Source organism: Diachasmimorpha longicaudata, chromosome 16 (genome assembly GCF_034640455.1).
Source record: "Diachasmimorpha longicaudata isolate KC_UGA_2023 chromosome 16, iyDiaLong2, whole genome shotgun sequence".
Lineage (NCBI taxonomy): Eukaryota > Metazoa > Arthropoda > Insecta > Hymenoptera > Braconidae > Diachasmimorpha > Diachasmimorpha longicaudata.
Genome location: NC_087240.1, coordinates 5,565,943 through 5,583,339, shown reverse-complemented (window position 1 = coordinate 5,583,339; position 17,397 = coordinate 5,565,943). Strand labels below are relative to the sequence as shown.

At 42.3% G+C, this 17,397-nt stretch overlaps 1 protein-coding gene across 2 annotated transcripts; it reads right to left on the bottom strand.

Annotated features, from left to right (window-relative positions):
* Positions 1-713: 713 nt before the first annotated feature.
* On the bottom strand, positions 714-17,118 carry LOC135170030 (uncharacterized). Of its 2 annotated transcripts, none has more exons than XM_064135525.1 (5): positions 16,858-17,118; positions 10,662-13,125; positions 5,495-10,514; positions 5,153-5,290; positions 714-4,992 (listed from the first exon to the last, which is right to left on the bottom strand). In XM_064135525.1, exons 2-5 carry the CDS (start codon positions 12,720-12,722, stop codon positions 4,532-4,534), a joined length of 7,680 nt encoding a protein of 2,559 aa, XP_063991595.1. In that variant the 5' UTR covers positions 12,723-13,125; positions 16,858-17,118; the 3' UTR covers positions 714-4,531. The 2 variants fall into 2 exon arrangements, 1 of the variants encoding a protein (XP_063991595.1); XR_010300306.1 differs by having other exon boundaries at positions 4,853-4,992; positions 5,153-5,301.
* Positions 17,119-17,397: the final 279 nt, after the last annotated feature.

Below are 17,397 nucleotides of genomic sequence, written 5' to 3'. Positions count from 1 at the left end.
GAGGGGTATTTTGAGGTTATGATTGTTTTGGCGGTTGCGAGGGAGATAGGAAGTGGTGGGAAGACACGGATCCATTGGTCAAATGTTTGGGAAGGCTTTTTGTTTGTTAGGAACACGTTGTGTCGTAGGAAAAATATTAAAAATGTAAGAATTAGATATCAAATTCATTGAATTTGGGACGAGTTCAGAATATTATTCAGTTTTTGTTTGTCATATACCCCACACTCATTCTTGCTTGAAGAATCAAATTCAATTACTTGATGACTGATTGAATAATATTTTCCAGGTCATCTCAAATGAATGTCATATTGTCCTGTTACGGTCGTCATAAATTGTCTGAACGTGAGTTAATTTTCATTAAGCGTGGTAGGAATTTTCCACGGGGACTGAGTCTCACAAAAGGAGTTTTTAATCCTTTACACCATCAGGAGTCGTTAATTACTGACTGATTCCTCAGTTTACCGAATGTCTAGTCGAGTCGTGATAATTATCTCCTCAGGAATATGAGATATCGTTCATTATCACTGGGTATTACTCATCGTACTTGTTTTTAAAATAATGCTTTCAAGTATTAACATAACAGTCAATGTTGACACTTATATTCCATTAGTATTTTTTATTTAAAAAATCAACGTAATTGAGTGGCTTAATAAGTAATTAACTGCGATCAACTTGCAGGAGTGCGGGAGCCAGGGGAAAAGATAAAAATCACGTTTAATTTTTAATTCATAAAATTTATTTCGATTTATTAAATTTCATATACATATTATATGCCTAAATAATGAGCTCTTTACACATTATATCATAGAACAATAATTGTAATACGGCGTTGACGATAATATAACCGAAGAACTCGTTTTATATTTATATATTCACTTCAATTAGTATCAATTATGAATCAAAGTTATCATACAATATAACACATGTGTAAGTTTACCTGTTGTTTCATATAAGTTTAGCTATAATATTTTTTTTCCACGTAGTCGTCGTATTATACATACACATATATATTAAAATAAATCGTAACAAGTGGAAAATATCGAAGAAAAAAGTTACATTTTCTTCCTCTTCTCCTCTACTCGTATATTTTTTTTTCCCTTGATCTGTCTCACGTTGATAAGACTTACGATATTGTTACGATTATTTTCGTCTATTTACAACATCAAGAATTGTTAATCACCAGTGAACTATTATTAGTATTATTTTTGCTTACCACTCAGTTTACTGAATGTTTAATCGAGTCATTGTGATAATTACTACGGCCGGATGACAAGATAATCGCGTATAAGCCATATAACTGATCACCTCAGTAGGAATTCAAGCGAGGGAATAAAAAAGATAAATATGAGATATCGTTCATTATGACTCGTCATTATGCAACATATTTTTTTTTCTTCCTAAATAATACTTTCTCTGAAGTATCAACATAACATGCAATACTGATACTTGGCTTTAGTACTTTTAATTACGATCTAAATTCAAAAAAAAAAGTGAAAACGTGTATTTACATAATTGTGTTGTCACTTTTCATGAAAAAACAGAGTAACGATAAAAAAATATTTTTTTTTAGTTAGCAGACGTAAGAAAAATAATATTTGAGAAGGCATTCTGCCATTTTCCACTAGTCAATGAAATAATTGCACGGAATTGTTTTACTGAGTGAGAGTTTGAACGATTTATGGCCGATATTTATTTCACTTAGAAACTGATTTCATTGATATTCATGTTGAGACATAAAATAGCTTATCACCCAGTTACATCTATTATAATTGTTATTGATTCCAATGGATTTGTCATGTCTGGGCTTTGAAAAAAAAAATTTTCTACAGCGTATCGGAGCTTTTGAGACATTGCACCATGGGCCTTTATGCACTCTATGTGTCATATGGTTTATTGAAAAATTGTTAAGCCATTGAAATTATGCATTCTGTTCTTGCTATTACGCTACTGTGAAGGTAATCCCCTTCTCGTCGTTAATTTTTATTTACACTGTGCCTGCGCAATGAGAACAGGTTTCGTTGCCATAGTTACAATCAGCGTTCCGTAGTTATTTATCGGATCTATCAAATTATACTCTATCGTTAGTAATTAATTTATGAATTTTGTACATTGTTTGTTTTCATAGTCAAGACGAGCTCTCCAAATTTTCGTCGTTGTTCATCCAGTAATCAATATTTAGGGCTGTTGCATGAGATTTTTTTTGTGCTCGATGGATAAATCTAATGAAAAATATTGGAGTCGTATGTTTTTAAGACTCGGCCATGGAACGTCTTTTTTATTCTAAAATTGAAAAGCAGAGCTTCAACATAAAAAGAGACGTTCCATTGTGCCCCACTCTCTCCTATCCACTATTTTTCATTACATTTGTTTTATATTATTGATTTTATCGATAAAAAGATCATGCAACGCTTGAAATAGTGAACTAACTCTCAGTATTTCCGTATCACTCTCCAGTCGCCGAGAAGTTTATTTTGATTGTGAAATTTTTACTACTTCTGTCAATTCTTACAAATCAGATTTACTGGTGTCTTTAATTATATTAAATTTAGAGAGAATTTCTACATTTTACTGCCTTAATAATCGACGGACATCCCCGTACAACTCTATATTTACACATTTACACTGATCCAATTGCATATGCTTATGATCATTGTACACTGGGTAAATAGCCACACTGTGGCAAACATTATTGATAAGACCGCACTTTCCCTACGTCTACTTATCTGCGAACATTCGGATGGTCGTGGTTAAACTTGAGACAGAAATTTACATCACAGTAAATTGTTATTTTCCTGTCACACCGCAAAAATCCGGATATCACTAAATATTAACGTCAATTTAAATTACCTACCAATTTTCATTCTGTTTTTTTTTTGTCGTGGATTCGTTACCCTAAATCATCAAAGTGATGTCAACGTTCTCGACGATAATTTGTACATTATTTAACCATCTCGCACCAATAGTTTGATCGTTATGTTAATCGCAGATCACTTTGTTCAATTATTCAGAGGTTCAACTACTGTAGGCAAGAATAACTATGTTTAGTTATCAAAGATTCACTTTTTAATTTCAGTTGGGATTTTGCATGAGATTTTTTAACCAGTGGATATGAGAGTTGAATAAAAATATTAAATACGTTTTTATATGAGCGAGTTATAGATGATTGAGGGCATCTGACTCACTACGTCACGTCAATTGGTTAGGAATTATCGATTTTTCATCTTTTTGTTTAATAAAAAAATACGTATCCAATATTTTTCGTCAAATTTTGGTGTTTCATCATTTTTTTTCAATTAAAAAAATCATGCAACAGCCCAATTATTTTATATTCAACATGTACCATTTATTAACTAATCATATCGAGAATTTACAAGTAAATATAAAATATAGAGAAATTTTTTTGTCACAAAAATAGGGAGCAAAGGAGAGGTGGGTGTATTTGCACACAATTCATTGTGATGTTTCTTCCTCATTATTATGGAATAAAAACATGGGAGAAATTGTTGAGCCAAATATGTCACGTATGATAGCAGAAAAAAATTCTAATTTTTACAGCTCACACTCTATTATCATTTATTAGAACTGGTATTCCTGGCTATTCTACATTATACGTGAATTCTACAGTAATGAACATTAAATATAGCAATAACTCTTACGCTTGGTTATCCGTATGTATATATATTCATATTTATATATATGCAATTTATATTTACATACTTTGAGGGTGCTTTACACACCGTATCGACTTTTTTCAAACTCAAAGAAAATAATAAAAGCATCCGCTTTCAATAGTCCGTCTAGATGCTAAATTCCGTTCACTTTTGAATAATTATTAAAAACTATATAAACATAAAACACTATACGAGAATTAGTGATCCGATAACGTCGCAATGTTTTTCATAGGCTTATCAAATATCGTGGCGTTTTTTTGTACGAAATATAATAGTTGCGATTCTCATATTACCAAAAAAAAAAAAATAGACAACGATGTTGACAATTTAAAATCTATAGCAGCTTGATTCAGCCAACATAAATAATATGCAATGTAAAATGCATGGTGGGGGATTGGTGGGCAGAATGGGCACTTTAGATAATTTTTTTTTGTTATTTTTAACTCGAGAATTAATTTACAAAATAGAAACATGTATTTAAAGGGATAAGGAAGCTCTGGGTCTGTATGAAGTTATCAACCAGTGTTTTCTCTGACAAATTATTATTTTCCATCTGTAATAGTGCTTTACTGACTCGCTAGACTGTACCGATAAAGCAGTTTCAAAGATAAAACCAATTCTGCAGCAGAAAAAAAGAGTTTTTTCATTAGTACGGACACAGGGGTTTCTTTCAGGTGAAGTCAACGTCGTGAATATTGTGCCCTTTACTAATGAATCGAGTTCCCAATCGATAAGATTCATTCAATGAAAAAAAATGATCCCATTGTGCCCATTGTATCCCCCCTCGGCCCTTAATATTAACTGAGAGCCCAAATGACACATTCTGAGTGGAGTATAAACGTTGAAAATCAATAGATTTTCTACGATCTCGCTGGGGGGTGGGAATTACTGAAATAGACTTTTTGGGGAGTGGTTGGGGTAGAGGGAGGAAGTGTAGAGGGTGGTGAGGTGGTGGGAGTGAAGAGGGGAGTTGTGACGGCAGCACTTGCCGTGGGGGAAAATTGCGGGGGATAGGGGTTTGAGCCTGGGGGGGCCTGTGGTATGAGAAACTGAGGGGATTGTTTGGCGGCATTTGTAGCACCACTTGGTGAGGCTGTGGGGGGCGGATTGGGGGTGGTAAAATTTTGGTACTGTTGGCTGGACGTAGCCTTACCCGGCAACGGTGTGTAGTGAATTGGCGCTGAGCCTGGGGGTGGTATATACGGTTGAGGTGGCAGCTGAGGTGCCATCGCTGGATTGTACGTCATTGGTGCACCTGATAGCGACATTTGTGGTGGGGAGGACAGCTTACGAGCCTTCAGGATGGCCTCGGCTGTTAGACCTGGTGAAAATGGGGAGAATTAAACGATGAGGAGAATTTTTCGGGAGGTGGCATTCGTTTATTATGTTTGGTTTTCTTTTTTGAATAACATTTCGATGAGATATGTTCTGTTGCCTCTGGGACGAATGAAACTATGGAAGATATGTTTTAGTGACTGTACCTTGTTTCCGAGCTCGTTCTTCCTCATCGTCGCTTAGAAACAATCCGAATTCACGTTTCAGTCTTTCAGTAAGGTTCTCCCTCTGCCTTTCGACGAGAGTTGGCGCGGCTGACCAGCCGATTGTTCCTTCCTCACCGCCTGTAAACACACTATATCTTAGCCTTGCACACCAGCCTGCTTTTAAAACCATTTTACATCAACTAAATTTAATAGAAAATCATTTCCGTGCTAGACAGGTGATTCTTCGATTGGGTGTGACTCAAATTTTCTAAATAAATTTTCAAAATTATGTCGTCCAACCAATTGATAATCAACTAAATTCCACGCGATGACAACCCTTACCTTTCCGTTCCTCGCTGTCAGGAGTGGTCAACAGTGATAAATTAGTCAGCGCGGCAGCTGTTTCACCAGTGATCTTGGCACTGTCATCATCAGAACTGAGTGATGACGTACCACTGCTGGCGCTGTCCGACCTTCCCCGCCCAGGACTCTTCTCCGAGGTGGCATCACTGGAGGGTTCAGGCTCCGTTGGGTGCCCCGTGGACTGCTGTTTTCGCTTCCTGTATTCCGAGATCGATAATTTCCGTTTAATTGGTGGAGGTGCGTCAGGCGGTGGCCTCTCGTGCGGAGCTGTCCTGGGATCCTTCAGCCTCTTCACCTCTGGCTGTACCGATGGTGCACTTTGAGGAGACAGCGGAGGTGGCGGTGGTGGTGGAACATTAGTGATTGCAGCGGCTACAATCAATACTGGATCCACACACTGGGATGGTACATCCATCGTCACGAGATTCGGAATTTCTGGTGAACTAGTGGATTCCGGTGATTCGTTGATGTGCTGAAGTGGTGGACTTCCAGGTTCTTTCTCCACCGGGCTTGCACTGTTCACAGCCATTGGCTCCTGATCCATTTTTCCCTCTAGCAGTTGACGTAATGCAGTTGACAGTTCAGTCTTATGTTCACCGTTGGACATTTCCACTGATTCCATATCGATAGTGGACTCGATAATCGCAGCCTCAAAGTCCAATTGTTTCTTGGGTGCAGTAGAGTTCTCGGTTTTTTTACGGATTCGTTCACTCAACGGTGGAATCGATTGAAATATCTTCGGTGATTCGTTGACAGACTCGCAATCGAGATTGGATATCGAATCGAACATAGACTCTTCCGAGGAACAAGTACCCACAGCTGAAGTGGATTCAATTTTACTCGTTTCCTGAATGTCCTTGGTACCGCTGAGCACCTCCAGACTAGCCAGTGTTTCGAATTCCTTGAAAGCCCTCTCCTCAACGTTCTCTGACTCCTTGACATCTCTCCCCTGTTCGCCCGAGACCTGAGCACTATTGAAATTGATCTCAACATCGTCGTCTCTGTCGGAAGAGCCTGAATCCTCCTTGGAGCTCTCCATGAGTCCCTCAATTCCATCAAAGCTCTTGTCCCTCTCCGAAGACGTCTCGATCTTCTCTTTGTAGTCATCCCCATCGTCTCCAGTGATTTTCTTCATTTGGGCTTCGACATCGAATTCATCCAGGGAAATTGGTTCGTCCTTGCTCGTCTCATTGGATCTCTCCTCCAGGGACTCGTGTTTCTTCGGGCTGACACTGATGCTCGGTATTCCTGTCTCCGATGTACTGCTGTTGTCAAATTCAAGCCTTGTCTCAGTGTCATTGGGCTCAACCCGAGCATTTCCAGTGTCAATATTTTTCTCATCGACTTTATCGCAACCGGAAACTGTATTTTCTACTGTTTTTTCTACTTTAATATTTAAATCCAAACTCGGTACCTCCAATTTACTCTGGAGTTCAGTCTTTATGTTCAACTTAAATTCAATATCACCTTGATTGCTGTCCATTCCCATAGTTTCGTTCTTTATTCCCTCAGACAGTTGATTTTTTAATTCAATTTTTATCAAATCATCTACTTTAATATCAACCATTTTATTACTCAAAGATAATTTATCATCGAGCCCTTGTGGGCTGTCAGCTTTGACAGGTACATCCTCGACAACTTCACCGGTTTTATCAATCTTACAAATATCGTAGAACTCACTCTTCTTCATGTCCACCGGTTCCACCTCCTTCATCTCAGCGTCTAGATAACTCTTGATCTGTCTCTCGAGGGTCGTTGGTGATAACGATCGTGACGAGGATGACAAGAAGGCGGGCTTCTCCGAAACATTCTCAACAGTCATTGACACCGAGTGATCCCCAATGCCCGTTCCCATCAGGGCACAATCACCAGTTGAGGGTGTTGGAGTTGTTGGAGGTGTGTAATTATCAGAGGAGAGACTCTCTCTGGCTATTCTCCTCTTCTTCGGTGGTGCAGCAACAATTTCACTTGGCGGACTGTCACGTCGGCTATTCGGTGAATCACACTCCTCGGAGATGGCCTGTCTCAGCCATCGTTTCTTGGCAGATCCTGAGGACACAAGACACTGGGAATTCAGTGAATTATTTCCACAAACTACGCTCTTCCTTTGAGGTGGTGAATCACAAATTCCGGACACCGAATTGGCGGCTTGAACGAGAGTTGCCAGACTCTTGGTCCCATAATTCATAGATTGATTCAGATAATCAGAGGACAACTGATCACTTCCCTTGGGAGATTCCTTGGAGACTGGAATTGTCGAGACAAGGGGTAGAGTCCTGGGTGGCAACTGAGAGAGATCCGGTGATTCCCTCAGCCATTCATTCATCATCGCTTTCTTAGTTTTTGGGAATTTAAATCCAGGTGCCAGTGGGCCAACAGCAGCTGCCACCAGTAGACAAGCTGATGACAGTGGTGTTGATGGTGTTGAACTCTGGGAGCTGCTGCTTGCACCACTGTCACACGTCGGGCTTTTACTCAACGCTGGCTGTTGAAGGGTTCGATCAGGTGATAACGATCGGCCAGACTCGGGGACATTTGAGTTTGCAAGTGCCAGAAGAAGATCAGCTGCTGTTGGAATCACTGGATTTGGATTTCCAGGATCCCGGAGTGTTTCACTCTTCGTCGGGGAGTATATCTGACCGGTTGATGAGAGTGAGGAACAGGGAGGCCGTCTCAAGGGTGGTGATTGAAGAGCAGGCAGATTATCGTCATCAGCTGATGATAAATCTGAATCAGCTGAATTCAGTCTCGTTCTTCTGGTGGAGGATTGAGATGTGCTCGTTGTTCTGGCTCTTCCCTTTCTCCTCTTGCGGCGAATGGGTCTCTCCACGTGTTTCTGACCCTTCCCAGGATGGCTGACAATCGTCTGATCCCTCTCATCATTATCACTCTGCGCACCACCCGACTCCTTCCTCTGGGCATTTCTTGCTTGCACCTCTTGCTTCCTCTGCTCCGCCTTCTCCAGCCTCTCAAAAGCCTTCATTATTGCCTCCATCTTTCTCTCCTCACGAGTCATCTTCTTCTTGTCCTTCTTGGTCTCCTGTGGAGGTGTATCACTGGGCCCTGTTGACGTTTGCGTAGGAATCTGCGCTGGTGGATCAGCTAGAGTTGGCGGTAGTTGCGCCACCTGGGGAACTTCCTCCTTCGGTTTCTCCCGGGTTTCAATCGCCCTCTTCGGTGTTGCACCCAGGGTACCAGTGGCACTTGTGTCACTCGACGAACTCGGTGCTGTTGGTGGTGCCTGTGGAACACTAGCCCCCCCACCAGACACTCCAGCATCATCCTCAGGGGCTGTATTCTTCCTTCCTCTTCGTCTCCTCTCTCGACCGTCTGAATTATCCGCAGAAGCACCACCGCTGCTCCTCCTCATTGCTCCTACCTGCCCCACCACTATCGAAGCAATTTGACATGTCCGAGGATTACCACATGCACAGGCCAGTGGCAACATAGAACCACCAACAGAATTCGTACTCGAACTATTCGGCGACATCAGGAGATTGTGCTGTTCATGACGAATCGTTATCTCTGCATTTTTATCGATTGCCGACGTCGTCACAATGTACAGATGAAGTGTTCCCTTCTCAATGCAATGCTTAACCTCTGCATTGGGTGTACAACTTCGTCGGACAAATCTCGCGTCATTCCCATAGGTTCTGGTGTCAACGCACACCTCAGTCCCTTCCCGTGGCAGACGATAGAAGAAGACAAAAGGCCCAGGACGCTGAGCATGCTGCCTTCCCTGGCCATGATGTACTGGCCTGTGTTGTGTACTCAGCATATACTTTCCCCTCAGCTCAACCACTGGAGTATTAGCGGGTAGATACATCGTCGCCATCAGATACTTGACATTATTACTGTGAACATTGACTCGACATTTGCCACTTGCAACAGCACTCATATTGTTGTTATTCTGTTTGAGATCGCTGTGAGTTCCATTGACTTTGATACTCGATATTCTCGCCCTTAACTCTGGACTGTAGTGATTCGTCACTGCTTCCTCGTATCGCTCTATCCACTGCCTCAGGGGCACAACTGCTGCCCCCCATGACTCCTGATTCTCCTCCTCGTCATTTGTACTTCGTCTGCGTTTTCCTTTTCTCTTGCCAGGTCCGCGTTTCACCACTTCTTTTTTCCTCGCTTGAACGGCTGATTGTCTGGGCATCTGTTCTCTTCTTCCCGGCCTCTTTGTCACATTGTTGTTGTTGTTATTGTTGTTGGTGGTGGTGTTGTTGCTGGTGGTATTCGTGGAGGCTGTTGTATTTCCTGTCGCAGATGACACGTTATCGAGTGCGGGTGCTGCACTGGGGGCCGGTGGTAACGTGTTGACTGGTGTCGATAGGGAATTGTGATTGCTGTTGCTCTCGCTATTGTTGTTGTTGTTGTTCAGCCTTCGAGGTTGTGATGGTGTCTCTGTCTTCTTTCGCGCCTGCTGAATATTTCTTTTCTTGGGATTGGGGGGCGCTGGGACATTCGTGTCGGCTGACGACGTCGAGGATGTGTCGGATGAAGTATCAGAGTTTAGGAGCTCCTCGCGTTTTCTCATCTGGAGGGTGCGGGCGCGTTGACGATCCACTCGACGGGGTCGACAGATCTCGCAGAGATACTCATCTGGGATGTTGGATCTGTCTATTCCCATGCAGTCGACGTGCTGCCACACTAAACAACGATCGCAACAGATCATGTAGCCGTCGTCGTGTTCAAATTCACAGATACAACGGGTTATACTGTCCTCCTCGTCACCCTCACCCTCCGGAGCTGTCTCAGTCTCTTCGCCCTCTGGCTCGACTTCTCGGCCTGCGTCACTACTGATTGCACTCGCTGCATCGTCAGCAGTGTTCGGGGTTATTGGAACACCCTGATTGTAAATAAATGATTGGTGAGGAAGAGATGGACCTGTTCCGTTGTTTATCGGCTGTTGTTTTAGGGGCGGTGACGGTGGGGGCGGCGTTCGTGGGGGTGGAGCGCCGTAGTTGTGATCCTGGAGGACAAACTGGAGGCACTGGAAGGAGCAAGGGGATTTTTTCTTGTGATATTTATTACGTAGGTTATTTTGAGGGTAGAAGCTCTCGATTTTTAGTAAACAGTAATTGACGATTGATCAAGAACAAAATGGCGAAATAAATTTAATTGTAAAAAAATACATTACCTCATATGGAAGGGGCATTCTGCGTACTGGCGAGTGCTGCACAGCTTTGATCTCCTCTTCCTCATCATTCTCATACTCATCCCTGACAGCCAGTGGGCTGTCAGTTTCACCTTTGGACTCCATCTCCTTGCGCAAGTCTGGCGTCAAAGTCAACGGTAAAATAGTCTTGATTTGTCCCTGCCGTAATTGCTGGCCCTGCTGATGCTGCTGTGTAGCAAATTGCGAGGCGATGAACAACTGTTTCTGTTGGACATTGGTTGACTGTATCTTAATGGGCTGGCTTTTCTGGACGACAACACTGGAAGTATTCTGTTGATGAGGAAGCAGTGTCTTAATACTCGATTTCTGAGTTATCACTGTCGTATTGGCGTTGCCAATGGTCTTCAATGTATTCATATTGGTGTTGAGAGACGTCTTTATTCCTGTTTTTCCCTGCACCTGACCCCTCTGCTGTGGTTTCTGTGCTGGAATAGTCTTGATGCATCCAGGTTGCTTCTGACTGATTCCCTGAGCTGGAAAACCACTGGCTGAATACACCTGTCCCGTCTGTTGAATTATTTTCACTGGCTGAACAGTCGTATTTCTCTGAATTGACTGTTGTCCGACGATCGGTGAATTCTTCATGATATTCCCTGGCTTCTGTGCAATTGCCTTCACACCCCCCTGAATATTCCCAACAGAACTCTTTCCAGGCTCGAGCCTCAGCAGCATCTGCTGCGGGGACTGCTGAATCTTGGCATTTATTATCGTCGGATTTTTCGCATTCATCGGCAAACTCGTCAGTCCCTGCGTCAAAACATTGACTTTCGGTTGTATGCTCACATTTCCCTGAATCCTCTGACCTGCACCCACCTGTTTCTGAATAATCTGCTGCTGTTGCTGGCCCTGGGGAACAATTTGCTGAACAACAGTCTGATTTTTATTGACAACAGTGACAGCTGTGTGTGATGCTTTTGTCACATTGAGTTGTGTATTACTATTGCTATTATCACTTTTCAAAATATTTCCCGGTCCACTCAGGCCTCGATTCTGACCCCCAGGGACTGACCCAGATGCTTGGGGATTGGTCAATCCCTGATGGTTCTGAATTTGTGATTTTTGTAGGCCAGTTACAGCTCCCTTCTTCAAACTATTCATCTGCTTTTGCGATTGAGACTGTCTTGAAATAGCTTGTGCTTTCTGGGGGGGTCCAACCACCTTCTGGCCCTGTTGCTGAACCCCCTGTGCCTTGTTATTCTGATGATTCTCACTGTTACCAGGATTCAATCGCTGATTAGCCTGTGATTTTTGCACTGTTATCATAGCATTTGGCTGATATCTCGGTGCATTATTGACATTCGTTATCACTTGATTAACAGTCATCGGTGTCATTTGGTGGACAGCATTTGCAACTTGTGATTTAGGTACCTGAATTCGTGATACCAAATTCTTGGAGACAACTGCTGTCTGGTTACTGACACTCGTAATCGTCTTGACTTTCTGAAAATTCACTGGCGGAGCTTTGGCGTTCTGAATTCTATGGAGATTCGATACTCCCGTGATGTTCGATGACACTGTCTTCACAGTCCCTGTGGGAACTGTCTGAATCTGCTGGATACCCTGAATTATGGCCGCCTGCTGATGATTGGCGACTTGAACAGCTTCGTAAGTTATCGGTATCTGGCCCGGTGTCACTGCATTGTTGATAACAATTTTCGACTGTGGAGTTATCGACGGAGAAGTCGTAACCGTGTGCTGTTGAACCCCCGGTACTCTCTGGGGAATAATTCGTGTAGCTATTATCGGAGTCACAGTTCCTGGTGGGCAGGCTTTCTGTCCCTCCATCGTAATCTTGTTGTTTCCAGGTATCATCGTCAATTTTCCAGCACTTGTAATGACTCCAGGACTTCCAGGACGTGCCTTGTTGCTCAACTGTGTCTGAACTTTAACCTGATTTATCGGATAAACAACAGTTGTCTTGTTTGTCACCACCACACTCCCTGACATTATTGCTGTTGATGGTTGTGGTGTTGTTGGCCTCAGTGTTTGTTCACTGCTGCCAATGGTTGATTGTACATTCATGGTGGTCTCAGTTTTAATAGCTTCATCACCGCCATGTCCACTGAGTGTCTCCTCCACGGTGGTGTCCAAACAGTGATGATCAGTAATATTACCTACCTCGGATACAGCAACTTCAGCATTTAGGGCTGATTGAGGAAATTGTGATGGTAAAGTGGATGGCGGTGGCGGTGGCAACGGCCCCGGGGTGTCGTTCGCCTCGGTACCGCAGCTTCCAGCCACCCCACTTGTTAATTTACTCCCTGACTGGGTCGACGTTTTGAAGGCTTTCCTGGCTACTCTTGAAATATTGTTTTTTCTACGATTTACTTATGTCAACTGATGGCAATGGAGGGGGCACGATGTCGGTGCAATAGTCCCTGCATTCACTGGTATCAATTTCATCGGTTGCCTTACAGATCAGAGGCTAAAACAAGAAGATTATAACCGACGAATTAATTTAGAGTCAAATGGGGGTCAAATGAAAAATTATCAATCTCTCAAAATCTCATAAATTAAATTTTTTACGCCCTGGGAGCCTTAAGAAACACATTTTATCAGGTTCTTCATCGAATCCCTCGTCATATGTGTCAATTGCCCGAGCAATTTGATCGCATTTTCTCCCAACACTGCCTAGATAATCCTAGTATCATCTCAACAATCATGATTATCGATTATCCCCGGCAAAAAAAAAATCCTCTATCTCATGGATTAGCCAATTTTCCCTCCTCCATAACAAACAGCCGGTGACAATGGACAGAAATTAAATCGTCGGCAATAGGATCTGCAGCGACCTACTTGGCGTACCTCGACCCTTTCATTGATTCCATGCGCCAGCTAACGCGACGGATTGTTTCTCGCTTAAGGTTGTTATCGTGTCAAATATTCACCAGACAGTTTTTGTTCAAAGTTTCATGGTGAACTCTCGAGAATAATTACAATAGTGGCCATATAGTTACATAGTAGTAGTTATCATGAGATTATTCTCTAATCTGGGTCATTTTACATCGCGCAAACTTTTATCATCGACTGTAACGCGCCAACAACCTTAATAATTTCCCTCCAACCGAATAAAAATTCATTCGTGCTGTTGGTACAGCCCCAGGACTCTCGGAATCCAGTGGAGAGCCATCGTGAGGCCGAGAAAGAGTAAAAAAAAATTGGAAAAATAAGGGGAATAAGAAAACGAGGGGAGAAGGAACGAAAACGAGAATAATATGGTCGAGATGCGAAGCCATTGTGCCACGAGAGTTCAGGATTTTAGCCAAGGTCAGCCACTCGCGAACAGTCTCCGCTGCTGAACGTATGCAATGATTATTAGTCCGATGATGCACTTCAAAGCAACCATACCCCCACCTTCTCTCTCTACCTCCTCTATTCCCACAGTTGTCTAGTTTTTCGTCCGAAAGGCAAATTAACCAGAGCCAGTGTTGTTGCTGCTTGGAAATTCAAATGCATATGCAATTCCAATGCTGAAATTGAGTGTGTTTCGTTTCCTCTTGGATGATTGTACATTCGCAAAAGATGGCGGCCTACACTCAGGATTTCTCTCCTTCGTATCCCTCCCTCCTATCCCCCTCGGGTCACCACCACGAGCACCCCCTTTCCAACGTTGTCCTCGACAACAAGAGATTGTTGCTATTGCGCGGTAATCTTTGTTCAAATGAAGGAAAGTTTGAGTCCCCATTCGACTGATTTATATATTCATTCGCGCGGTCGGATGGAGACTTTATCGTTAAATTTAATGATCTTCTAATTGTGCCGGGGGGTTTTATCCTGATGTTTTGGGTGGAAAACAGGCGTTCGCTAGAAAAAAAAGAAGTTTAAGATAAAACTGGCTCAACTGTCCTAGGAGTCAAGGGCATCATCCTCGAGGCTTCGGGGATTTATTCTGGGGACAAATAGCTGGTAATTTCTAGATCTCCTGCGTTATGTATAGCTCTGGGCTTCAGGTGAAATCAGTATCGACTGGAGAGTGACGCTACGATAGACAAAGATGAATACTGTATTAGATACTTTCGCGGGGCCACTATTGGATGCGAAAATATTCCGTACTATTTCTATTTCTCTTCGTCGAGTTTCTAAGCTAATGCTGGCTGTGGTATATACATTATCGTTGGTACGAGATTATGTACACCCAATATTTTTGTTATAACATTTGTTGTAGCTCTCAATTGACTCCAGAAAAAATGATATTCATCAAAAACTGGTCCATAGTCATTCGTGACTTATCTTCTTTTACTGGTTTGCTACTGAAATAATTTTTTTTCAATTAAATCCATTTGGCTATCATTCATTAACTAGAATTAATACATTTTTTTTCTTCATTAATATCGTGGCGCTGGGGTTAATAATGTAAATAAATTTTCAGTCCATCTCCGAGTGCGATTGACTTTAAAAATATCAAAGTTCAAGCGGCTCCCCATGTATAACTATGTAATACCGTGTAGAAGCATCGTGGCATCATAAACTGCGATGCAGAATGCAATAGAGTTCGCGAACGGCAGGGGCAGGTCGTTGTACCTAGACGGTGCGCAAGCATGTACAGTCAAGTTAACTAACCTAACACGAATATAGAATAGAGGAGCTACCGGATAGAGGCAGTGCAGCTACGATGAGGAGAAACCACAAACCAACTACTCAACAACCAACTACTCCCTCCATTCATTCCGATGCATTTTTGGATTCTCTCCCCTAAACCCCCCTCGCCCACCCGATTTCGGTGAATTTCGTCTGAGATGAGATAACAGGGGATTTCTTCATCGGGATTACATTATTTTTAGACCCGATTGGAATTCAGGCGTCTCGTTATCATCGATGCGCGATAACAGGGTGTAGGAGTAATTGATGGAAAATCGATGGGGGGAGGCTCCGAGGGGAAGAGAGGGGCTGGGGGTTTTGTTTCGAAATTCAAAAGGATACGAGGTGCACGAGTGATAAGTCAGGGATGTGCAATGAAAATGTTGAAGTATTTTTATGGATTTTAAACGACAATTTTTAGTTCTAGTCAAATTTTAAACATTAAATTTTTATTTTATACGAGCGTTTGGCAATTACATCATTCTATTTATGAATTTCAAACGTTGAATTTTTATTTCGTCGTTTTTCGACTTCAAAATCATCTTTAAAAGGTGGATGAATTCGGCCGATACTGTTTACTGTTGTTCACAGTAATAATTAACAACCGTTACAGTGAGAGGCAGCGAATAATCAAAAAGAAAACCCATTCGTCAAATCTCCGAAGAAATGAATGCAACTCGACGGTGAATTTAAGTGCATGAAGTTAGGATACCGAAAACGAAGGAAGTTTGAGCCATCGGAGACGGGGGAAATAGAAAGGGGGAAGGCAAAATGGCCGAGTTGTGGAGCGAGTTGAGCGCCGCCTGGAAGTATTTTTTTTATATTCCCGCCGGGAGCGTGAAATAAATTTTTTCGTTTGATATCAAATTATTTTTTCGTTAGCTCACGACTCCGCACAAATTGGGGGGGTTATGGGTCACCTCGGGTTGCCGAGAGGGCTGAAAGAGTTGAGTTACGGGTTGATGTTTTCACTAGGTAAAAGAGAGAAGAACAAAGCTTTTGCCGAAGGAGTATGAGCATCTCTCAGGACGATTTACCAGTCGTATCCGATGTTATGTTGTCCAGGAAGAACTGAGAAATAGTGGCTGATGCCACGAGCTCGGGATTTTTTGCATCAGATCCTCGAGGAGGCGAGGAGATGATGTATGTGAGCTTCTTGGGGGGATTGATGGAACACTGGGTCAGGTTATGATGGAGATGACAATAATCGGGGGATAAATGGCTGTTGAGAGAGACCAAAGGCAGTGGCATCTTCCTTGGACTACTTGGTTAGGTGTGCCCGAGAGGTCAGGCTTTATAACCTTGAATAATGACTACGATTGCAGCTGGGGATCACTGGGTCGAAATATTCACTGGGCCTGAATGATTATCCGGGTAAATTCCTTGTGATGCCTCGACATGGCACCATAAATTAGTAAAAACTTCGAGCTCCCAGAGCGACGTGTCTAACATATCGACGATTTATCACAGTTTCACTGAAATTAATGACGTTTGTCCACTTGTCTGATCAATGGGTCACGGTTAATTAATTGTTAATGGCTGTTAGTCATTATTTATTGAGAATTCATTGTCTTCTTACCTCGCTGTGACAGGAATACAGAAAAGCTCACTTCAAACTTGGATGTAAACACAATCATTTTTCTTGTCAATAATCACCAGGGGCATTGATAACGTTGAACATTTTATTTATCGTTACATCGCTTACAATATTTATAAGCCTTTTATCACGAATAATTACGGTGTTGTACAACGCGTTAAATATAATAATTCACCGAAGACTCGGTAAAACATCCGTCCAAAACTAAAGATGGCAGCCATTCTTTTGGTAGGTACAAAACAAAGGTTCACATCCACGGACTCCCAAGACACGTAGCCTCGAACCAGACGATAGTCGTCCATGGTTTTTCAGCGGCGGGAAGTTTGATTTCGGTTAGAAACTAGGGGATTTTTTAAATAATTCTTTTATGGGTTATAGACTGATATTTCTTGATAATCGTGATGGGCATTTGGTCTGCAAAGATTTTTGCGATTAAGCCCTACGATCAACTTAGTGCGATTGTCACATATAGAATCAGTCATGTTATTGTCCGATAACATGGGAGAAATTATTCTCTTGGCA